This window comes from Caloenas nicobarica, chromosome 2 (genome assembly GCF_036013445.1).
Source record: "Caloenas nicobarica isolate bCalNic1 chromosome 2, bCalNic1.hap1, whole genome shotgun sequence".
In the NCBI taxonomy this organism is placed as follows: domain Eukaryota; kingdom Metazoa; phylum Chordata; class Aves; order Columbiformes; family Columbidae; genus Caloenas; species Caloenas nicobarica.
Window position 1 is genome coordinate 115432392 of NC_088246.1, and position 21586 is coordinate 115453977.

At 37.3% G+C, this 21586-nt stretch overlaps 1 protein-coding gene across 3 annotated transcripts in view; it reads left to right on the top strand.

Moving 5' to 3' along the window:
* The window catches only part of MIB1 (MIB E3 ubiquitin protein ligase 1), a 77708-nt gene that overhangs the window by 8476 nt on the left and 47646 nt on the right, over positions 1–21586 (top strand). For all 3 annotated transcript variants that reach the window (XM_065630273.1, XM_065630274.1, XM_065630275.1), the window contains exons 2-8: positions 1252–1423; positions 4171–4300; positions 6081–6185; positions 13838–13904; positions 18076–18280; positions 19816–19999; positions 20318–20462. In XM_065630273.1, coding sequence (XP_065486345.1) covers positions 1252–1423; positions 4171–4300; positions 6081–6185; positions 13838–13904; positions 18076–18280; positions 19816–19999; positions 20318–20462 — 1008 coding nt within the window. The remainder of the gene's footprint in view (positions 1–1251; positions 1424–4170; positions 4301–6080; positions 6186–13837; positions 13905–18075; positions 18281–19815; positions 20000–20317; positions 20463–21586) is intronic.

The following is a 21586-nucleotide window of genomic DNA, read 5'->3' on the forward strand; positions in this document are numbered from 1 at the left end:
TGGTCAAGGTATGGATGCCACGTTAGTCGTGAACCACTCCAGGAATTACAGTGATCATTTAGTATAACGTAGGCAGTTTTGGGGCTTTTTTGTAGTAACCGAAGGCTATCTTTGAGTGTCCAACTGTTGATTTTGTTGTTTTTTTCTCCATTGTGAGTGGCTCAGCTGTTGGACACAAGTGACTAATAGGTTTATAGTGAATTTGGCAGTCATTTCTGAAAGCATCCCTTCTGGAGGGGACAAAACGCGTTCTTTTTCCTCACTAATTTCAGAGCGATCTGGTTTTTCTTGGCTCTGTGGTGTTATGTGTTTCTGGTTGGTTGTTTTTTTGGTGTGGGTTTTTTTTTTGTGTGTTTAAAAAAAAAAAAAGGGTGAGTGGCTGGGAAAATTCTGTGTTACTCTAACCTTTTAGCGATTGTGTTTCGCTTGTAATACAGACTGAATGCCAATGCTTCTCTGTCCTGTTGCTCAATTTTTTCCAAACAGTAGCAGAATTTGTTTTGATTTTTTTTAAATAAACTTGTGATTGTTCACTGTATTCAGGATACATGAATGGAAACTGTGACTGATAACTTCCACTCTGCTGTAGGTTGGCAAAGCAGTAGGACTAAGTAGTCTTGAAAACTCAGTTTCTGTAGAAGGCTGGGCAGAGCACGTGCTGGTGGGTTACATCTGGTCTATCTTTGACACATTCTTTTCCAACAAACCGACATATAAAGCAGTAAAATGCTTCGAAAAGAGTAAAAGATTTTCATGAAGCTAATGGCCTCTAAGAGAGCCTGATTTTTTTCCTGTATAGAAAAGAGCTGAGATAAGCACTTATCTTTTCCTCTGTACAAAATGTGTAAGTCAAACCAATGATTTTCAAACTGTTACACACAGCTGAACACAGTAGCCTTTGTGGTGGAAGATGTGTTGATAGTCTTAATCGAAAGATAACATTTCGGACTGCCTGTGTATATGCATTTCTCACTTTCTGTCTCTGATTTGTATAGATGGAAAAAAACAAGCACAGCTTTCTCAGCTTTTTGAGCTGAGGCAAGATAGATCATTTCAGGAACAGACTGTCGACTGGAGATATGAGGCAAAGTCCATTATCTTTTCGCCTCAGTTGTATAGGCTTATAGAGTACCACTAGCAGCCTTTCTTTATTGTTATCGTTTTAGTACAGTGTTTCAAATTGTTATGGTGCGCAAGAGAGATCTGTGTGGCACTGTGGCGAAGTTGTTAGTCTTGTTTTTCTCCTCATAGGTATCAAGCATGATGGAACTATGTGTGATACTTGTCGACAGCAACCCATCATTGGCATCCGATGGAAATGTGCTGAATGCACAAATTATGACTTGTGCACAGTTTGCTATCACGGGGACAAACATCACTTGAGGCATCGTTTTTACAGAATTACCACACCAGGAAGTGAAAGGTAAAATGTAATTTTTTTCCGCCATGAAATTAAATAGGAAAACTTAACTGTGGTTAACTTTTAAATTGCAGTTTTGGTTACTGAAACTTGGATTAGGTAAGAAAGTGGCTTGACATGTCAATTCTACTACTGGTTCTGCCTCTTCATGCAGGAGGGTAGCTCTAGATCTTTGGAGCTTGGAAAACATGGACATTTTAGAAAGAATGGGGCAGAGAAAAAAGTTAGGATATGATTACTCAATTTCTTTTAACCTCACTGTAGTCTTCCGAAGTCTTGTGTTATCATATAGCAGCTTTAAAACCACGACAGTTATCTTTACATGATGTAGAATCGCAAAATGATTTGTCAATTAATTCCTGAATGTGGCAGTTTAATTAGGTTCAAAAATGGTGTAGACAGATTGAGGGGAAAAATACCCTTGTGGGCTATGACAAACAGAATGATGTGGAGACAAAACCTTTGACTTGAACTGCTTAAACTGCTCACTACAGAAAGCAGAAAAAAGATGCTGTGAAGGGTCGTTCTACCCTTGCCTTGGTTTTTGTATTCTTAATCATCTATTATTGTCTCCCAGTGAAGAACTCTGAACTAAATTGGCATTTAGTGTGTTCTTGCGTAGCTGTTCTGTTGTTCTTTAAATAACTTGTCTAAATCCGAAGCCCGTCATGATTTATCTACTAGTTAAGTGACAATGGTGATATTTGCCTCCTACTAAATACTTGAAAAGCTATGATAAAGGGATGTGTAGAGGCTACATGCTGTGGTATCATCTCTCTGATAACTCTCCAGAATGTTCTTTCATTGAATCTTTGGAAGCTTTTTGTTAGATATGATGCTCAGTTAAGTATGACGTGTAAAACGTTTGTTTGCTCTTCTTGGGGAAATAAGGTTTACAAATACATTGTAATTCATTGATGTGCTTTTATCAGTGCTTTTACAGTTAAGGAAAGTGGTTGGAGCAAACAAACTCAGTTCTCCTATCATGTCTTGTAGGGACTGTGTTTATTTTCTGAAATGTTTTTCTTGAAGTTTGACTGCGGCTCAAATGCCCAGGTCAGTGGCTTACAAAAAGTAACCACTGTTTTTTTGAAATTCATGCCGGCAGATCTAGGTACCAAACAGATATCGTAAGCTTAGTGTCTCAATTATAATGTTTAATGCAGAACAAGACTTAAAAATTGGATGGAAGAGTAGAAAGTGCTGACTGAGCGTAATGAATAGAGAATAGGTAACAAAATACAAATCTATTTTTCTATTTATTTTTTTAAAATCTCATTGCTTTTGACAATGCTTACCAGACTTTTTTCTTCCTTTTTTCCTCCCTCTTCTTTTTCCTCCCTCTTTTTTTTTTTTTTTTTTTTAGCTGAAGTTTCCTTTGTAGTTTTAAGTGGTCTGTGTTTTAGTTTTGGAGGTAGATTGTACGCAATGTATAGAATTGCAGGAAATCTTTTGCATCTTGTCGCTTTCTCCCTATCTCTGTTACTTCCCATCGAGCTCTGTTTTGCAACTCTTATCTAGAAGGCAGCTTCATCTGCCAAGGAGCTATTTCTATTGGATCAAGCTTCATTGAGAAAAATAGATTAAAGTTAATTTTTTGAAGGAGGAGAAAAGGGCAAAGCAGTGCTATTGAATTGGAGGGATATCTCGTAAGAAAAATGGCAAGAGGCATCAAAGGACATTTGGATGAAGGAAAGCATCAGCTCTTTCTATTTTTTTATTGAGTTTGGGATATCGCATGGGCAGCATACTGAAGTAATGTATGCTGGTTTTTGTCTGAGTTTTGTAGGTGCTGAGATCTTTCTAAAATGCTGCTGTAAACAACATATCTTTGTGTTTTCTATCGTTCTTTTACATTAGATAAAAATGGCTAATATATTAATGTGCTCTTTGCATCCGTTCCAACTGTTTAACTTTTTCCTTGTCTGCCATCTGCTGGATGTTAAAAGTTTAGCAGGAGGGTGATACACTTCTGAAGAGGTCGGGAAACATTCAGAATTTCAGCTGAAAAATACTTTTCTGGCATGAAGTAAGAAATCTGTTTGCATGCAAAGAGGTGGCTTTTGAGATGACTGAAAAGGCAGGAAAATGTTTGTCTCTTTGTTTCGATTTGTAAGTTAAATACTCACGAACTGTTCTGTTTGGACTTATCTACTTCAGTTCTGTTGAAGTCAGAGGGAAATAAGAGATTTGCTTTAGAAAAATAGCATATTATGGCTGATGTATGGAATTGCATTTGCCAAGATATGCTGTAAGAAGTATGTAGAAAATAAACTGAGATACAGAGGGGAAAGAGATGTAGCTCTTACTTAATAGCATAATTCTGAATAAAAATGGCAGGGCAATTGCAGGACAGTAATATTGGCCTAGGGTAAATCTAAGAGATACAGATATGTATTGTTTATATAACTCTTAGTTTCTTTAATGATCTTAATAATATGAGTGCAGATCTATATGTATGTGTTTATAAGATTGTTGCTTGTACTAGGAATTTTGGAGAAGAAATTACCATTAGAATTCAAAACTAATTATAAACATATAATAAATCAGATTTGGTGAGATCATGGTTTTTTATCTTGTGGGCTGCTGCTCGAGTTGAGAATTGAATGGATGTGAATCATGCACTGAAATCTGTGTTTGTGGGGTTATTTTTGTTTCAAGATGCTTTCCTTCCTTCCCATCCCCAAAGATTTGTCTTGGACTTTCTTTATTATCTTGACATTTGTGGGTTCTTCTTTCAATAACTTCAGGGTATTGTTGGAGTCTCGCCGTAAATCAAAGAAAATTACAGCAAGAGGAATCTTTGCAGGTGCCAGGGTGGTGCGAGGAGTTGACTGGCAATGGGAAGATCAAGATGGTGGCAATGGGCGTAGAGGAAAGGTAAAACTAAAAACTGGTTTAAATAAGAAGATGCATTGCTGCCTGCTTATGTAATGGCCTCAGTGGCTTTTCTAATTGTAGAGTAAAAATATAACCACAGAACTTACTATTTTAATTTGCTGGACGTTTTTTAATCTTATTCTGTAATGCTCAAGCATGTAGAAAGAGAAGGGGATGGACACTATTGACAAGTTCTTATAAATTTACATCTACATTTTTATAATACCAACAGAAAATTTTTAAAACTACTAAATTTTTGTCTTGGTTGTTGCGTTTAAGACTGGCTTGTAACAACATTAAGATCTTGGGCATATTCAGCTTTGCTAGAGAGCTGGTATAAAAACAGAGCTCTCAAGAATGGCCCTTTCTGGTCATCATTGCATTCTGTGGTCTTATTGTAGGTCAGCACACTTGTGTATCTCTTGCTCTTGGTTTTCAGTGCTTATGCCCTGGATTTTTTTTTTCTTATAGTAATTATAGGCACTTTTTCAGTTTAAAATTAAGACCTTTGCAATTGGATATGGATATTATTGGCTTAGGATGTTATATAAAGTGGTTTTGATATAGTGGGATAATAAAAATATTTGGATTTATTGAAAATTGCGTGGAATTATATGTTGCTAATCATAACCTTTGCAAATTTTCTGTTTACAACTTCCATTTGCCTTGAGAACTAATGAAGGTTTGTTGTAAGTATGAACATAGAGCATGGAGTGTAAAATACGCTATGACTTCTGTCACAAAATATCAGATGTTCTAGAAGGGAGAATTGGATACCTGTGTGTCTTGGTGAACTGGTGTTTTTTGTTGCATTTATTTTTAGTAGACTTAAGCAGCATTTAAAGAAAGTGAAAAATTCCTGAATATTTAGCCTATTTTATGTCCTAGTCGTTTATGGAAGCTTTAGGACTTTTGGGGATTTCATTTTGGATTTTATTGAGAGGAGATAATAAATTTAAATCTCTCAAAGCAAGGGATATTCGGATGCAACTTGTCTCATCTTGGTTATTTGCCTCTTGCTGTGAATTTGGCAAGGTATTTTGAAATCTCTGAAATTTTGCAAAATAAGAGTCTTATACTGCATTGCCTGCTTTATGTACTAAACCTAAATTAGTGCGACTATTTGCAAGCTGAAAATATATGTAAATACGTATAAATGAGAAAAAGCAGATGGTAGCTAGCAGGAACAGCTTTTAAATAAGTATAAATAAGAATGAAGACAAATTCTAGAAACTGATTTTTTTGAATAATGGAAATGTTTTCAGAATTTGGTGTGTGGCCTCATGATTTCAGGAATGACAGGGAAAGTCCTTTTTGCTGTCATTTTGTAGTGTTGTTAAACAGATTGGCTCTGGAAATAAAACTTTGTCTTCTAACATAGTGCAGCATTGCCAGGCTCATGCAGGTTGAATCAGACAAGTTGTAGCAGTTCAAATAGTTTTCATCTTGTTTTTCTTAGTTAAATGCTACTTCTGGTGACAACATGTCGAAGCATCATAAAATAAATTTATGCAGTTCAGATTTTCTTCTCTACTTATGTAGTTAGATTACCTACCAAATATACAGAAGAAAAATGGGCCAACAAAGTATATGTTCAGGCTGTCATCTTATGGAAACACTTGCATCAATCAGAAAACAACTTCAGAATGAATTTTACCAGATTCAGCAAAACTGCTGTATCCTGAATTTTTCTGAAGGGGGATGAGTAAATTTTTAAGTTCAAATTGTTTTTCTAAGTCTTTGTTCTAGAAACAATTTTTGTGTTTTTAAAACTGAATAGGTAACTGAAATCCAAGATTGGAGTGCGTCAAGTCCACATAGCGCAGCATATGTTCTTTGGGACAATGGTGCTAAAAACCTTTACAGAGTTGGCTTTGAGGGCATGGTAAGTATAAAAGGACACAAAGGGTAAGATGCATGGTGGGGGAAGGGTAGTAAGAGTAACTTGTGCTTTATTATCCTGCCTTTGTAATATCCTTTGTCAGTTCCATGCTGTTAGTCAGGTCATTGTGAATACAGCTGGGTGGATCATGCATATGTATTAGGAAGACAGTCTGATCTGGGAATTTATAAAACGTGAATAATTTAAGGGCTAGTTTCTGCCAGAGTAGAGTAAATATTTACATTGTATACATTATTATCTTACTGTGCTACTATTGTGCTTAAATCAAAATTCAGAAAAGAAGCAGCTTAGTCATGAACTTTTAAAAGACCTTATTTCTTTAACTCCTGAACTCTTCAGTTCACTTCAAATTTTGGTGTGATTACTGCAAGATTTGCAGGTTTTACATTACTGGCAATACTCGGAATCCTCTTGAAAGCAATTTTTTTGTCAATGGAAAAGTGTTGAATTAAGTTACAACCTTAGTTAGCTTTAGCACTAAATTTTTCTTTTTCACTTCCTAGCTTTTACAGCTACTTCTACAGCTTTAGAGAGAAAATGGGTCAGAGCCTAGCCTAAGTGCCTTCTGTCACTGGGTTTTCTTATCCTAATGGGGGTCAAGGAAAGGTTACTTTGATTATCAGCTGCTTATAACATCTTAATTAGCATTTTCTTTGCATGATTTTTGTTTGATACTGCAGAGGAAAACCATGTTAACTTAACATTGAAGTGTCATCTTGTCAGATTTGTGTCAGTAATGAAATGTTAAACAATGGCTATCTTACTTATTTGGAAAGTATTTTGCCTTATACCCTCACTTGAAATAAAGTTTATTTCTATAATAAAAAATAAATACTAAATACTACTTTTGCAGTAAATACATATTTTAGTGTGAGGTTTAAAAAGAGTAAACATCTTTAGTGCAGGTCAGCTTTTCTGATGCATGAAGACGCTAAGGATAAAATATGTCAGTATTGAATTATATTTTTCATGGTCCACACCAGTTCTAAAGAAAATTCCTTATATACTGGCAAAAGGTAAAGTTATCTGTTGTAGTACGTGGTATAATTTTATTAAACCAGTGTTTGGTACCTTCGCCCTTATATTTCATTGTGATGCTTGGAAAAGGAGCATAATTACACAATCTAGATAGAATGAGATACAGATCAACTGATTTTGTTGTTGTTGTTGTTGCGATTTCAGTTACTATGTTATAATTTGTGCTCTACAGTAGGAATGCTGTGGAATCATTAAAGGTTCCTTCTGTCCTCAGAAAAAATACATTTAAGATAAGTTATATTTGTTCCGAATAGTTATTTTCATAACAATAGGAAAATATATATGATTTGTAAATCAACTGTATTCTGTTGCCATACTATTGCCACATAAGGAAGCATTAAATATGTTTAGAATACTTGGTTAAGTCCTGCAACTGTAAATTTGAACAGATAAGGCTGACCTTTCCCACAAGATTTGCAGAAATATAAAAATTTGATCAGTCATTTAATTGACAACAAAAAACCTGTTAAAATATTTGTGAAACTACATATATGTATATGTTTTATATAGGATAATACATAAAAAGTGTATATACATGCATATGTTTAAAAGGGTAATTCGAGGGTAATTTGAGGCTTTGTATGTAGTGCTTACCTGTCTGTAATCCATTCTTACAATGATTTTGTCTTTGTCAAATACTTTTATCAAATTCAATTTTCACTTCAGGCAGAATGGAATCTTGGATATCTGTGACAAATAGACATTTGAATGTAAAGCTAAATTTTATAACTGATTCATTGCTTGCTAAGTGTACGATTCATTATGATTATTTACGACTATTTATGTGCCATTATGTAAAGCTGATTAATAGACTGTCAGAAAGTTCATATAAAGTTGGGACAAACTTGTTCTGGAACTTAGAAATTGGATAAGAATGTTCAGAGAAAGTGGAATTAACAATACTCTGTGTGCCCATGTAAATACAGCTGGGAAAGAGGCCCCTGCTTGCAAATGAATAACACTTGACTCGAGGCAAATAGAGCTGATTAAAGAAACACAGCTCATTATTGTAAGTCAGGGTTGCTTGTTTGATAGCTGACAGGCTGCATCTGCTCCTCAAAATTAATCTATCTGGCCTGTCAGCTTTTCCTTGGGAGAGATGAGGGCTGGCTGGTGGGGCAGCAGGTGCTGGCTGAAAATTGCCTTTATTTGTGGCCTGATTCTTACAGTTTTTGTTGGAATTTGCTGCTGTTGTGTTTACATACGAAGGAATAGAGAGAGGTGCATCTTGCTTTTCTTTGTGAATCCTGGCATTTAAATTTAGGAGTCTCTGCTGCCACAGGCCACAAATTCCCAAATTGAAATCTCTTTTTATGATACTGTTAGGTTGAGTAACATATTTAATACACCCATAGTAGGGATAAAGTACTGTTGGCTAATATGGTTATTGATACTGCTTGTATTTCAAATCTGTGTATTCAGATCCTAGAACCAGACCAAGCTGTTAACCACATTACTTGCTTTAGAAATGTGTGAACATAGCCTTTTGTGATAAAAAGATACACTTTGTGGAGTTAGAGAGTTAATTGTGATTTAGCTTTTCGGACTTTTTTCTAGTTTTTATTTCTTCATATCACACAGCCGAGGATGTAAAGCTGGTAACTTCCTTTGGTTTTCAATAAGCACTATATTCTACTACTTATTAATGGAATGATTTTGCTGCAAAAACTTAAAAAAATAGTTCTGTCAGCAGGAATGCCCCAAATGAGTTTCATTATTTAGGAATCCTTATTGTGGTAACAAATTTCTTTGGTCTTGCTTTTTTTTTTTGCCGTGATTACCTTCCTCTTCTTCTATTTTTTATGGAGGATCTTCTGTTTATCTGTGTAGCCTCTGAAAGAAGTAACTGTAGTTATCCATCATTGTCACAGTAATCTGTAAGACATCTGTGTTTGTGTACTTTTTTCCATGAATTCTGAGTAGTTGAGTGCATAAGGAAAATTGAGAAGATTCCTTGCCCTCCTGTTTTTGATGTTACTTTAAACTTTCTTATCCTGATCGATATCATGTCTGTTTATCGACATTTATTTGGGTTACCCTTAAAGATAATCCTTGAAATTACTTTGGAGGATTTTAAGAATGAGTTGTTAACGTGGTTTTTTTTTTTGGTTGGTTTGTCTTGTTTAAGTTACAGTAAATGTCTTGGCATATTAGGCATTGTAGGTGTATGTTATATATAGAAAAATGCTTTCTGGTGCCATAGCAACTGTGAGATCTGTGATGTAGGTCAAATCTCCAGCTCTCTAGTCCTTTATCTTGTCCCAGGTATGTTCAAAATGAGGGGTTTAGAAAGGAGCAACAAGAATTTTAATTATTTTTTTAGTTTAGTGTCCTTCTGTTGCTCTAGGTGCTGATGAAAACTGATGTAAAACATAGAAACATGAATTTTGGCCACTTTACACATGCAGCAGGTGTTTTTTATTATGTTACTGACACTGTAGCCAAAGTTAGGTGGTTAGTTGTTTGGAATCCAGAGAGGAAGGAGATATTTATGTATATCTTGTGCATTTATTTGCATTTGTCAGTGACTTTCTTTCACTTCTTGTTTACATAGTCTTATTTCTCTACATTTGTCCTGTAGTCTCAACCAAGCCAAGTTTTTAATGTCTCCATAATTGAATTGCTTGGAAACATGTTTCTGTTAAGCAGAAATATACTTACTGATTCTTTCCCAGTTTTGTTATATACAGTATTAACCCACAAGAAGGACTTCCCATGCATAACTCTTTTTTTTAAAGTGCCTATAATCAATAGACAGCACAGTTTTAAGCAGTTCGCTCAGGATTCGCCTGAAGTCTGATTTCTTCTATAAGAAGCTGTTGCTGTTGTTTTTGTACCTTGCACCTTTGTTATTTCAGTAATTTTCTCTATTATCTTCTGCTTTATCCTTTTATTGCTTTCACTTTTCTCAGCTTCTTGAAACTGAAAATTGACTTCATTAAATTTGAAATACAGCATTTCTTATAAAACTTTAGCTAAAACTTAGGGATTTATCCAGTCCCTTGTTGTCTTAATCAGATGACAAAGCAGCAGTCACTGGGCTTTTTCCATTTGCCCTGTAAGGGCTTATTTCCTTGTCAAAAGCTGTTCTGAGTTTGAAGACTTTGAATGACCTGTAAAGGGTGTATTCATTGTTACCCCAAAACACCTGCAGCTGTGGCACCATTCCTGCTGGTGTTTCGGTAAGATCAGTATTAATTTCTCTCCTGATACTTAGTTTTGGTGTCAGATGGTATTTCAGTTCATCTGGATCAAACATTCTCCTTTTTCTTAGCAGCACACCTAGTTTCCTTATCAGGTCTGTAGAGTCCTCTCCCCAGTTTTGATGGATGGCATTCCATATTGACTGGAATAACTCAATAGTTATTCCACTAGGCAGCTGCTCCTTCAGCATTGTTTTGCTCTTCAAGGTCAGAGTTGATGGCACTTTTACACCATCTGCCAACACTGCTGACAGTGCTGTAATGTACATTTTATTCATTCCTTGAAGTTTTTATAATTACGAAATTGCTGCTGTTTTTTCAATAGATGCTATGTCAAAGTAAACTGTTGTATTTTCTGTGTTTCCATTTGGCTGAGCAGATCATGGTCTTTATGTAATCCAGTCACATACAGCTGCAATGCAAAGAGTTTTTCAGCAAGTCAGAAGGTAGATGCTAGAAGACCAAAGTTTTCCACTGTAGGCAAAAAAACATTATTACTCACCGCTTATGTTCATCAGTTGTTACTGCGGATCTGAAAGTCCTGCTGTGCAATGTTTTGTGCTGGTCCTCGAGTTTTTGTTATAATGATTTCCTGCTTAACTGGACCTTCCATCTCTTCCCTAAACATACACAAATGCCACAAAACCTATAGCTTATTTTTCTGTTTCTTAGAATAACCCTCTCTAAGGTTAATTGAATGATTTTTCCATCAAGTTAGTGTGTAATAGCTTATGTTTTGTTTTCATCTTTTCACATTTGTCTCCACCATGTATTTACACCCAGCATCACAGTCATCACTTCTTTTTCTGTGCACTGTCTCACCACGAGTCTAAAACTTGCATTTTAATATCCCTCATGTTTTGGTACATTCCTTTTTGCACTTATTAGTCTCATCTCCAAATGATCTACTATTTCAATCCATTTGCAAGACGCCGGGAGACTCATAAAGCTTATGAAAATCCTGGTGGCGTTCTCCAAAGTGCGGCAGAGCGGCGATGTGCTGGCAGTTGGTGTGGCCGGGCTTTGGGGGTATTTGTGCTCCGTCCTCAATAGGGGGGGGGCCTCTTCCCACGAAGTCCCCAGGGCAGGATGACCAGGAGCTTAACATGGCCCCTGATATTTTTTTTTTAATTTTTTTTTTCTTTTTTTACTTAAACTACTTGGAATAAAACTTTTTTTCTGAGAAATACCATAGCTGGATGCTGGAAGTAGGATTATAGTTGCTTACCCAGCTTTCATGGTACTGAAATACAACTAATTACAGTTTCCTATCTTAAAACTCCAGGATCTTATTTGGGTTTGACTGTGTTTTTTAAGACATTTGCAGGCCTTTATCATGTTGGTGTCATTTTTGTTAGTAGTGCTGTTTGCAAAATTGCTGAAGGAACTCTGCTGTATATACAGTATATATGAGTTAGTTTCTTACTGCCTTAATCTCTGTCAAGTGCCTTATTTTTCTGTGTGTTTTGAGTCCTCAATATTTTGTTGAAGGCTTATGTAAATCCACGTGTTACCTTGCTTTTCTGTGATACTTAGGTCAGACTGGTTTTCCTCCTTAGTGATCTAATGTTGCCCTCACCATGTAAGTGAAAGAAACACATGTGAAGCTGAGGTTCCAGATCGAGTTACCATTTAGTTTTACAACCAAGTATATCATTATACTCCAGAAATAAACTGTGTGTAGGGCACGATACAGGCAGGATAACAAAAGAAAGCAGATTTGTGGATTTCTGGGTCTTTTTCTTTTTTTACCCCCTCCCTGTAAAATTTAAGGTATCTTAACCTACTGCCCAGTAATTTCTGCTGCAAGATAGTAATTAGCCTTGTACAGAATATTTTATTTCTTCTGCTAGGTTTTAGCCATCAGTCAGCTCTGTACATTCATACTTGCTGTAACATAAGTGATCTTTCACTCAGATTTTGCCTGGCTGGGAGGAGAACTGTTTAGGACCCTCCCACGCTCTATTCTTCATGCTCTGAAGAACGTGAAAACAGCTCTTGCATGTATACCCCCTTCTTCACTCCTGTGCAGACAGCTGCTTGTTGCATGACATGAAGAGTTTGTATTCAGTGGGCGAGACCCAGTGCTCCTGGGCACATTAAATCTCTGTTGGTGTGGGGGAATGAATGAGCTTTCCATCTGGGGTGGTCAGCACAGCCCCTTTGTCCTCGGCTGAGTTAAACCCAGCACCTGCCCATGGGTGGCAGGATTTTGTAGCAGTCTTGCTGCTGCTGGGCTGAACAAACCCTCTGTCTCTGGTTTCTCATAGGCTTTGAAGAGCGGCTAAATCTCATTAATTTCATCTGGCTGTTTTCATCACTTTTTCAGAAAGTGGTGGTACATTCTTCGTAGATCAGGATATACACTGAATTTTGTATTGTTTCTGGCTGCTTAGCAGTTACTGGTCACTGAGGGTAGTATTGTGTTTGTCAGTGCCTTGATGATTTGGAAGACTTAAGAGTTTTCATTTTAATCTTTTTTGCAGGTGCACAGTCTGTCAATGTCTTGGGTGTGGGAAAAATAATTGTTAAAGTATTTGTTTAGTTATGGTTGATTATATCATAACCACCACCCGTCTTCTGTTTCCTCCCCCATCTCATAGAATATTCTGACATGTTTTGCAAACAGTTTCCTATCTCCTTCCCAACTCATCATGTGCACAAAATGCCCTTTGTTTAGTTGGAATTGTTCTATAAGGAGCAATGGCAGATGGTAGCCATTTGGCTTTAAGGGTTACACAGGGGAAAAAACTAGAGGAAAGGAGAATTATAAGAACTCTGCTGACTTTATGAAAAGGAGTTGGTTACAAAACAGCGTCTTCATGAAGGATGAGCTTTAAAAAGATCACATTTTTAAAAAACTAATATCCTTGTGTTCTGTATACTCTTAATTGGAAATTCTTCATTTTGTAGAGTTTGTGTGCCAGGTTTTCTTCACCAAGTTAAACATGTATCTGTCAAAAAGGGTTGGGAAGAAGGGGCAGCACTGGCAAGCATTTAATGGTTGGTATAGAAAAGACTGTGGCTTCAAGCACTGTCTGCAGATTTTTTTTTTTGCTTGTGTTCACACACTGTTTTGAAAGGAAAAGGTAACTTTATAGAACAATGCAAAGTAGCTTTGTGTTATTCTAATACCTTCCTTTGAGTTAAAAATGTCTTATCTTTTATAGCCTTTTGTATTGGTAAAGGTTATTAAAATCTTAAGCATGTCAAGGCTGATAGATTGGAAAGTGAGATTATATGCATCAGTAACAAATTCATGGGGCATGTTTTTCGTACACGTAATTTTCAGCCTTTCTTAATTGAGTGTATTTCAGTTCTAGTTTCACTGACTTATGTTAACCTGGAGACTCAGTCAGTGAGGACTAAAGCTGTCTCAATCTCTCTCCATAGTCTGACCTGAAATGTGTCCAAGATGCAAAAGGAGGCTCTTTCTACAGGGACCATTGTCCTGTGTTAGGTGAGTTGAAGGCAAAGTAAATTTATCTTGATGGGTGTTAATTATACTTAGTCTGTATTTCTCTTTCCTTTTTATATGTCATCTAAAAGGACCGTCCGTATTACTGAAATGTAAATGGTAACATTTCCATGCATTAAGAATAAATTGTAACGCTTTTCTAAATGTATTTGGTATCAGTGTGCCAAGTGGATGGCAAGGGAGCTGTTAAGCGTTGACTTAGTAATAAATTGAGTCATATCTTGTGTACTACTTTTCTAAAGAGCTAAACATAGCCGTATGTTCTTATAAGACTGTCTTATTCAGACGTGTTCAATGAAGTAGCATGTACGTGGCCATATACAGGAGTAATTTGAACTTATAATCTGTTATTTGATGCTAATACTAGTATATGTTGTGAAATCTTGGTTGAGGTTTTCCATATCAGCTATTGTATTGACTTATTCCTTTAGTGTCTTGGCTGGACTGTAAACATGTGCAGAGTGCATTATAAAAAACAATTGCTGGGTATTTTTGTTTTTGAAATATGGATAAGTTTGGATAAATTTTATAGATTATTGAACACAAATTTCCTAATTATTAGTGTGTATTTCCTTGGCAAAACAGAGAATACCTTGTTTACTAGTCTTAATCTAATTCCTTGCACAAGTACTTCAAGTATGACCTGCAAGCACTATTCTTTTGTTGACAGCATTGGTGAAAAGGTGAAAACAGTAAAGATCTGGGTTTTGGTTTGTTGAGATTTTTGTGTGTGGGGGGGTTTTTTTGTTTGTTGTTTTTTTTTTTTAAACAAGAGTTGTCCAAGATGCCCCTTAAATATTTACCATCAAGTGGATGAATCGGTTGACAGTACAAATCCAAGGCATTCTGACCTTTGTATCTTGCTTCTCTACTTAAATTAATTTTGTAATTTTAGTCTGACATGAGTAAAAATAGAAAAGTAGTAATAGGTTCTTACAGGTTCTTTATTACACGGATGAACTTGGGTTCTTATGCATGCCCTTTATTCATTTTGGTTCTTGCTTTAAAATACAGGTTTATGATACTGTATTTGAATACATGAATGTTAATCACTGAAGATGGTAGGAGACTATTCATTGTTAAATTCTTCCCCTTCCACTATATTAAGTTGCTCTTAATGGATGAGGATGAACTCAGTTCACCATTCTTGTGACATTATCCTCCATCTTCTCAGTCTTACTCTTTGTTAGAACATCTGTCCCTTTCATTTGTCTTCTGAATGCAGTTCACAGATAGGTTCATGCTGGGAATTTAAATGCGTGCTTGCATTAAAAACTACAAAGTTCTTTTTGAAGTTTTGCAATATTTGAAGTAGAGAGCAAATAACATTCCAGCAAGGGGTGTAATTAATATGAATTCATGTGTAGTTGGGTTAAAACACTGGGACTGATTTTGTTCAATACCACGTTGGTGACCTTGATGAAGAATTTGGTGAATGGAGACATCATGGAGTTACACCAGAAGTGCAGTTTTGCGTTCTGGTTGGAATAAGCCTACGTACCAGAATTTCCCAGACTGGGAATTGTGAATGCCTGAGTGAGGACCCTTCCTGGGTGCTGCAGTGAATACCAAATTGGATGAGACATCAGTGTGACATGGTTGCAAGTAAGGCAAATATCATAATGGGCTATATTAGGAGGACAGTGGGCAACAGAATTGGAAAAGTTATTATCCCCCTCTTCTCAATGGTTACTAAGTCATGTCTAGAATACTGTGTCCTGTTTGTGCCACTGTCTGTCCATGTCCTCTTCACTCCCTCTCACCCTCATTTTGAGAAACTGTAGAGGGTCTGATGGTGACCTGCCGAAGTGTTTAAGAGACACGGAGGACATGGTTTGCAAGGAGGAGAAGCTGGGCTTGTTTAGTCTGGCAAGAAGGAGCTTATGAGGTAATCTGCTCGCAACCTACAGCCACTTGAGGGGTGTTGGAAAACGATGGCAGTAAAATTTTGATACTGACAAATGATGCGACAACAAACGCTAGTGATCTTAAAGTGTGACTCAAAAGGTTCTGCTCCGATACTAAATAAAGTTTCTGTTACACCTGCAGCTCCATTTTGTAGCACTGGAAAAAGTTACTTGGAGGGGTTGTGGAACCTCAGTCTTTGGGGGTTTTCAGGACTCAGACAAACCCACGGCTGACCTCAGCTGGTTGTTAGTTCAGCTTTATGTGGGTATAACATCCTGACTTGTATCAGAACTAGTGTGGCCAGCAGTACTAGGGAAGCAATCGTCCCCCGTACTTGGTGCTGGTAAGACCACGCCTTGAACCCTGTGTTCAGTTTTGGGCCCCTCACTACAGGAAAGACATTAAGGTGCTGGCGAGAGTTCAGAGAAGGGCGACAAAGCTGATGAAGGGTCTGGAGCACAAGTCTGATGAGGAGCAGCTGAGGGAACTTGGGCTGTTCAGCCTGGAGAAAAGGATGCTGAGGAGAGACCTTATCATTGTCTGCAACTACCTGAAAGGAGGTTGTGGCATGGAGTGTTGGTCTCTTCTCCCAAGTAACAAGTGACAGGATGAAAAGAAATGGCCTCAAATTGTGCCAGAGGAGCTTTATATTGGATATTAGGAAAAATTTCTTCATGGAGAGGGTTGTGAAGCACTGGAACAGGCTGCCCAGGGAAGTGGTTGAGTCACCATCTCTGAAGGTGTTTAAAAGACATATAGATGTGGTGCTTAGGGACATGTTTTAGTGGTGGACTTGGCAGTGCTAGGTTAACAGTTGGACTTTGATCTTAAAGGTCTTTTCCAACTTAAACAGTTCTGTGTTTCTATGATTCTGTATCAGACTAGATGACCTCCAGAGATCTTTTCTGCCAACTAGTGCTTCTATAATTATTTGCTGGTTTGTTTTTCTTCCTTTCGTAGACTTCCCTGCCTCATCAGGGCTGTCTCTGGGATGTTTGCTGTCTATAAGTTCTTTGTCTAGTGAGTTCCCTATCAGTAGCTTTTCTAAATAATTTAACAACTTCTATGCAGAAGTGGCAGTTTTCCATGTTACATGTGTTTTGTTGCAAAGGTGAAGAGTACAGACTAAAAATAGGACAGAAAGAAGTCACTGGATGGTCAGAGAAATCAAAGTACATTGAACATGAGCATCCATTCATGAACATGTTTCTCCTTCAGTAATGTCAGTGTCTCTTCTTGGCCATTCTGTCTTCTGAAGGCTTTTAGTGCTGCAGCTAGTGTCGCCAACATCCAGTGTGGATTTTGGGCTCTGGAATCAGTCTCCCTCTAAAGAATGCTTTTGTGTCTGTTTATTGTGCTATTTTTGTACTTCCTTATTGTTGCAATGCAAGGACCCTTTCTCCGTTATTCACTCTTGCTTGGAAGAGGACACCACACCCTTGTCCACCCTCTCCTTAGAGATAGTGATTTACTAAAGGAACTCTGCTCACCCTGCCTGTTGCCACTGATGCAGCTGTTGTATTCAGTCTACGAGTTCTGCAGTTGTTGCTCTTCACTGTTCCACAGAGCACCAGATTCCGTCCTCTGGTTCTGGCAGTGAGCACGTCCACAACTGTCTTCTCTCGTCAGTTAACACACCTTGATATGTGTGTATGTATACTATTTCCCTCTAGCTTATGATTTTTTTGCTATGAGGCGTCTTTTTGAAAGCAGGCATTGTCCAGGGAGAAGGTTTTTTGTACAAAAAATGCCAGGTTTTTGTTGTCGTTGTGTTTATTTTTGTAGTCGTCTCCCCACTCACAAGGTTAAGACTTCTATCATTGCCCATTTTGGACCCAATTCAAAACCACTTCTGTGGGCATTCTGCTTATCTGTCAACCTTTTTCTGGATAGATGGCATTCTGTGTATAACTCTCTCAAAATTATCAAAGCTTTTATATATTTCTAGATGTCTAACACTATATGAGAGCTGTTACCATCTCAGTTAGAGGCCATAGTGGAGCCTGTCGTAAGTATTTCTTATTTACCAGTGTCATTGTTATATCCCTTGAAAACTCAACAAGAAACACACCATTCCATAGCCAAAGGTTCAGAGTTCCTTTTTACTTGTTCACTCCTTTTTAGCTATTTGCCCTTATACGTTCAAAGATACCGAGAGTTAGGTCTCAGATGTTAATTTCTGTTCTTGAGATTACTTGGAAAATTAGTGTGATCATGTGAACATTTTCTTCTTATTCTATTTCAGGTGAGCAAAATGGTAACAGAAACCCTGGTGGGCTGCAAATTGGTGACCTTGTAAACATTGACCTTGATTTGGAAATTGTACAGTCTTTGCAGCATGGCCACGGAGGATGGACTGATGGCATGTTTGAAACCTTAACAACAACTGGAACAGTTTGTGGCATTGATGAGGATCATGACATTGTAGTACAATATCCAAGTGGCAACAGGTTTGTTATGTAGCCTTCATCACTGATTCTCACAGACTCCCTTTGTCTTCAGCACTTGTGATCACTTGGTGCCAGAAACTTTGTTCTCCTTTTGTGTCTGTTAAGATGTCCTTGAGAATTTTTATATTCCTGCTACAATGTGTAATGAGGATTTACCTTTAAGCATGCTTTAGTGGGAAATGGAAGTTTGTTGCCTCTCTCACTTGGTGAAAATTTGAGTCCAAGATAAGGAATGATGTTCTCGAGTATCTTATTTCCAAAATATAGTGTTTTAAGCAGTAATTTCTTTTTTTTTAATTATGAAGTATCCCATGTTTTCAAGAGGAATGGTAATAGCAATGTATTGTAGGTTTTCAGGAAAATGGGTTAAGAGGACAGGTGACAAACTTTTTATGTTGGTATCCTCTCTAATATTGATGATCTATATCTAGTGGTTTATTATTCAAAGGAATGTTAGTTTATGTAAATATGGACTGAGAATGGGAAGTGTTGGGGATGCTGTTGCCAGAACCACTCCCTGCAAGCAGTTTAGGCTTGAAGTTTGATGGGCTGCATCCGTGCTGACAGGATTTACACCCAACTCTGCAGCTGGATCTGAGCTGATAAGTCCACATGGCTTTTGTTGTCTTGTGAGCGCAAGTATTGGGCTTCTCTTTAAAAAGCAGCTGATGAGCGGAATAACATTTCACATCTATCCGAAGACTGACCTGTTTAGTTTGTCTAGAAAGGATTAACTGCATTATTAATTCAGGCTTTTCCTCGATATATTGTTTGTTAATATTACAAAACAGTGCAAAACAAGGCTGTTTTCCCGGCTAACACAAGCTGAAAGAAAGCAAGTGGTCTTTTTTCAGACAGTCATGACTGCAGAGTCAGTTAGAGGAGCTTCTCTGTCCTGTTGGGTTTTTTTTTCCCTGATGTTGCCCTTCATGGAGATTATGTGATGCTTCTCAACTAGATCAGATAACTGAATGAATATAACTAGCATAAAACCAGCTAAATGCCTCTAAACCAGTAAATTTTATAGTACAAATTTGGATAGTTCGGTTAAAAATTCAGGTGTCTCTGAGACATCCATTTAATTGAAGAGTACTTTTATAACTGAATATTGCAGCTTTTGACCTGGGGGCAAAATTCCGTATTCTTCGTATGTTGTTTCCTGACAGTCCAATCCTTTGTGAGACAGGTTGGATCTTCCCCTTTACAACCAGAGTTGTCTCCTCTCCCTGGAAAAATAAACAAACTGTATAGCTACTTTCAGGACTATTATATTGCTGTCATCTTGCTTCCCCTTAGGCAGGATATTCCTTCATTGCTTTTACAAATGTATATCACTGAAGATTACTGTGGAAATATTCAAGTAATAAGCCACGGAGGAGTTTATGGACCAAAAAAATGGTTAACAAAAAATACGCCATAGCATCCAACTGGAGAAAATTTGTAGGCATACAAACAGAAGCTTGTCCAACAAATAATTTTTAAATATATATTTCACTTTGCATGTTTAAAACTACTTCAAATGGTTCGTTGTCTAGGTGGACATTTAATCCAGCTGTTCTCACCAAGGCCAACGTTGTGCGAAGTGGAGATGCTGCTCAAGGTGCAGAAGGAGGCACCTCTCAGTTTCAAGTGGGTGACCTTGTTCAAGTATGTTATGACTTAGAGCGAATCAAGCTTCTTCAGAGAGGTCATGGAGAGTGGGCTGAAGCAATGCTTCCGGTAAGTAGTTGTTTGTTTGGGTTCATAGGATGGTAAAACTTGTATAATATTTCTAGTAATGATTGGTAATAATACATGGAGTTTGTGGGAGTCAAAGGGATTTTATTCTAAGTTAGTGAAAGTGTATTGCACCAAATGCAGTGTAATACTTGCTCAGATGTAATAACCTGCTTAGCCCGATGAAAATTAGCTGAAGATATTAGTGACCGTACTATTAAACAACTGACTTAATAAAATTTGCGACTTATTATAAGGTACCTAGCTTTCTACATATTTTATTTTTAGTATTATTTTCATTTGATGTTTTCTTTAATTCAGACTTTAGGTAAAGTTGGTCGGGTCCAGCAGATCTATTCAGACAGTGACTTAAAGGTAGAGGTTTGTGGGACGTCTTGGACGTATAATCCAGCAGCTGTATCGAAGGTGGCATCGGCAGGATCTGCTATAAGTAATGCATCTGGTGGTAAGTTTGAAGAATAACCAATAATGTATGTATGACAAGTATATGTGTTAATTTAAGATTAAGTACTAGTACATAGTTTGTATGCAAGGTTAATAATACCCAGGCTTGGGGTTCGGCTAACTGATGTTACACCTTAGAGACAGATGCAAGAAAAAGCTTGCAGTCAGTATGGAGATGGTGGTGGTTGTTGTCTTGATAGGGTGCAAAAACTCCAAATCAAATTTGGGTTTTCTGTTTGGCTACAGTGCACGTATATCTTTGGAGCTCTGCTCTAAGGACTTGAAAATTTAAATGGTTGGAAGGGACATGGGATTGGAATAGGGACCAAGGCATGAAGAGAGTGTCCCTGGCTGCAACAAGCAGATTCCTAGTTGAATAGGTGGTGTGGGATAGCAAGCATAAGCGAGGGATCTGTTGCAAGAAGTTGCTCAGGATAATATTCTTTCCTCAAAATTTGTCTTAAAACTTACTCAAGCAGCCTTTGACTAATTACAGTGGGGAATTTTGTTTATGTGATCCCATTTCAGTTCTCTTGAAGCTGCTCTCATTCATCTAATAACGAGGCAGAAAAACTATCCAATGTGTTTTATGTTCTGTTGGCTGACTCACTGATCAGTTAAACTAGAATGTTTTTCCTCTTTTTGTTCATAGCTAGTTGTTTTTCCTCTTCACATATTTGCTTTAATGCCAAGAAACCTTTCTACGTAGTTTTCTAAGCTTTCCTAGGGAGGCATAGATACAGTGAATTTTGTTCTGTAAAGTCACAGTAGCCATAAAACTAGTTAGAAAAGTAATATGACTCAGTGTTTCGAATCCCAGAGGGCAGGATATACCCTCCATTAAGCTAGAAGACTGACAAGCCTGTTATATCAATATGTAAATTCATGTTTTTGCCTCCTTCCCACCCTTCTATGTTTTGTGCCAGACAAGCTATTTGTGGTTCAATCAACCCTGTTTTGAAGTGCCTGATGTGACAGTCTCAGCTATCTAAAGGGTATTGGTGTGCAGCACTTACTCAAACTGAATAATAACTTAGAGCTGCCATTTTATGGTAGTTTGCTTGTTGCTATGCACATGTCTTTAGAAATATGGCAAATTTAGCTGTTGTTTTTCTGTTCTTGTGT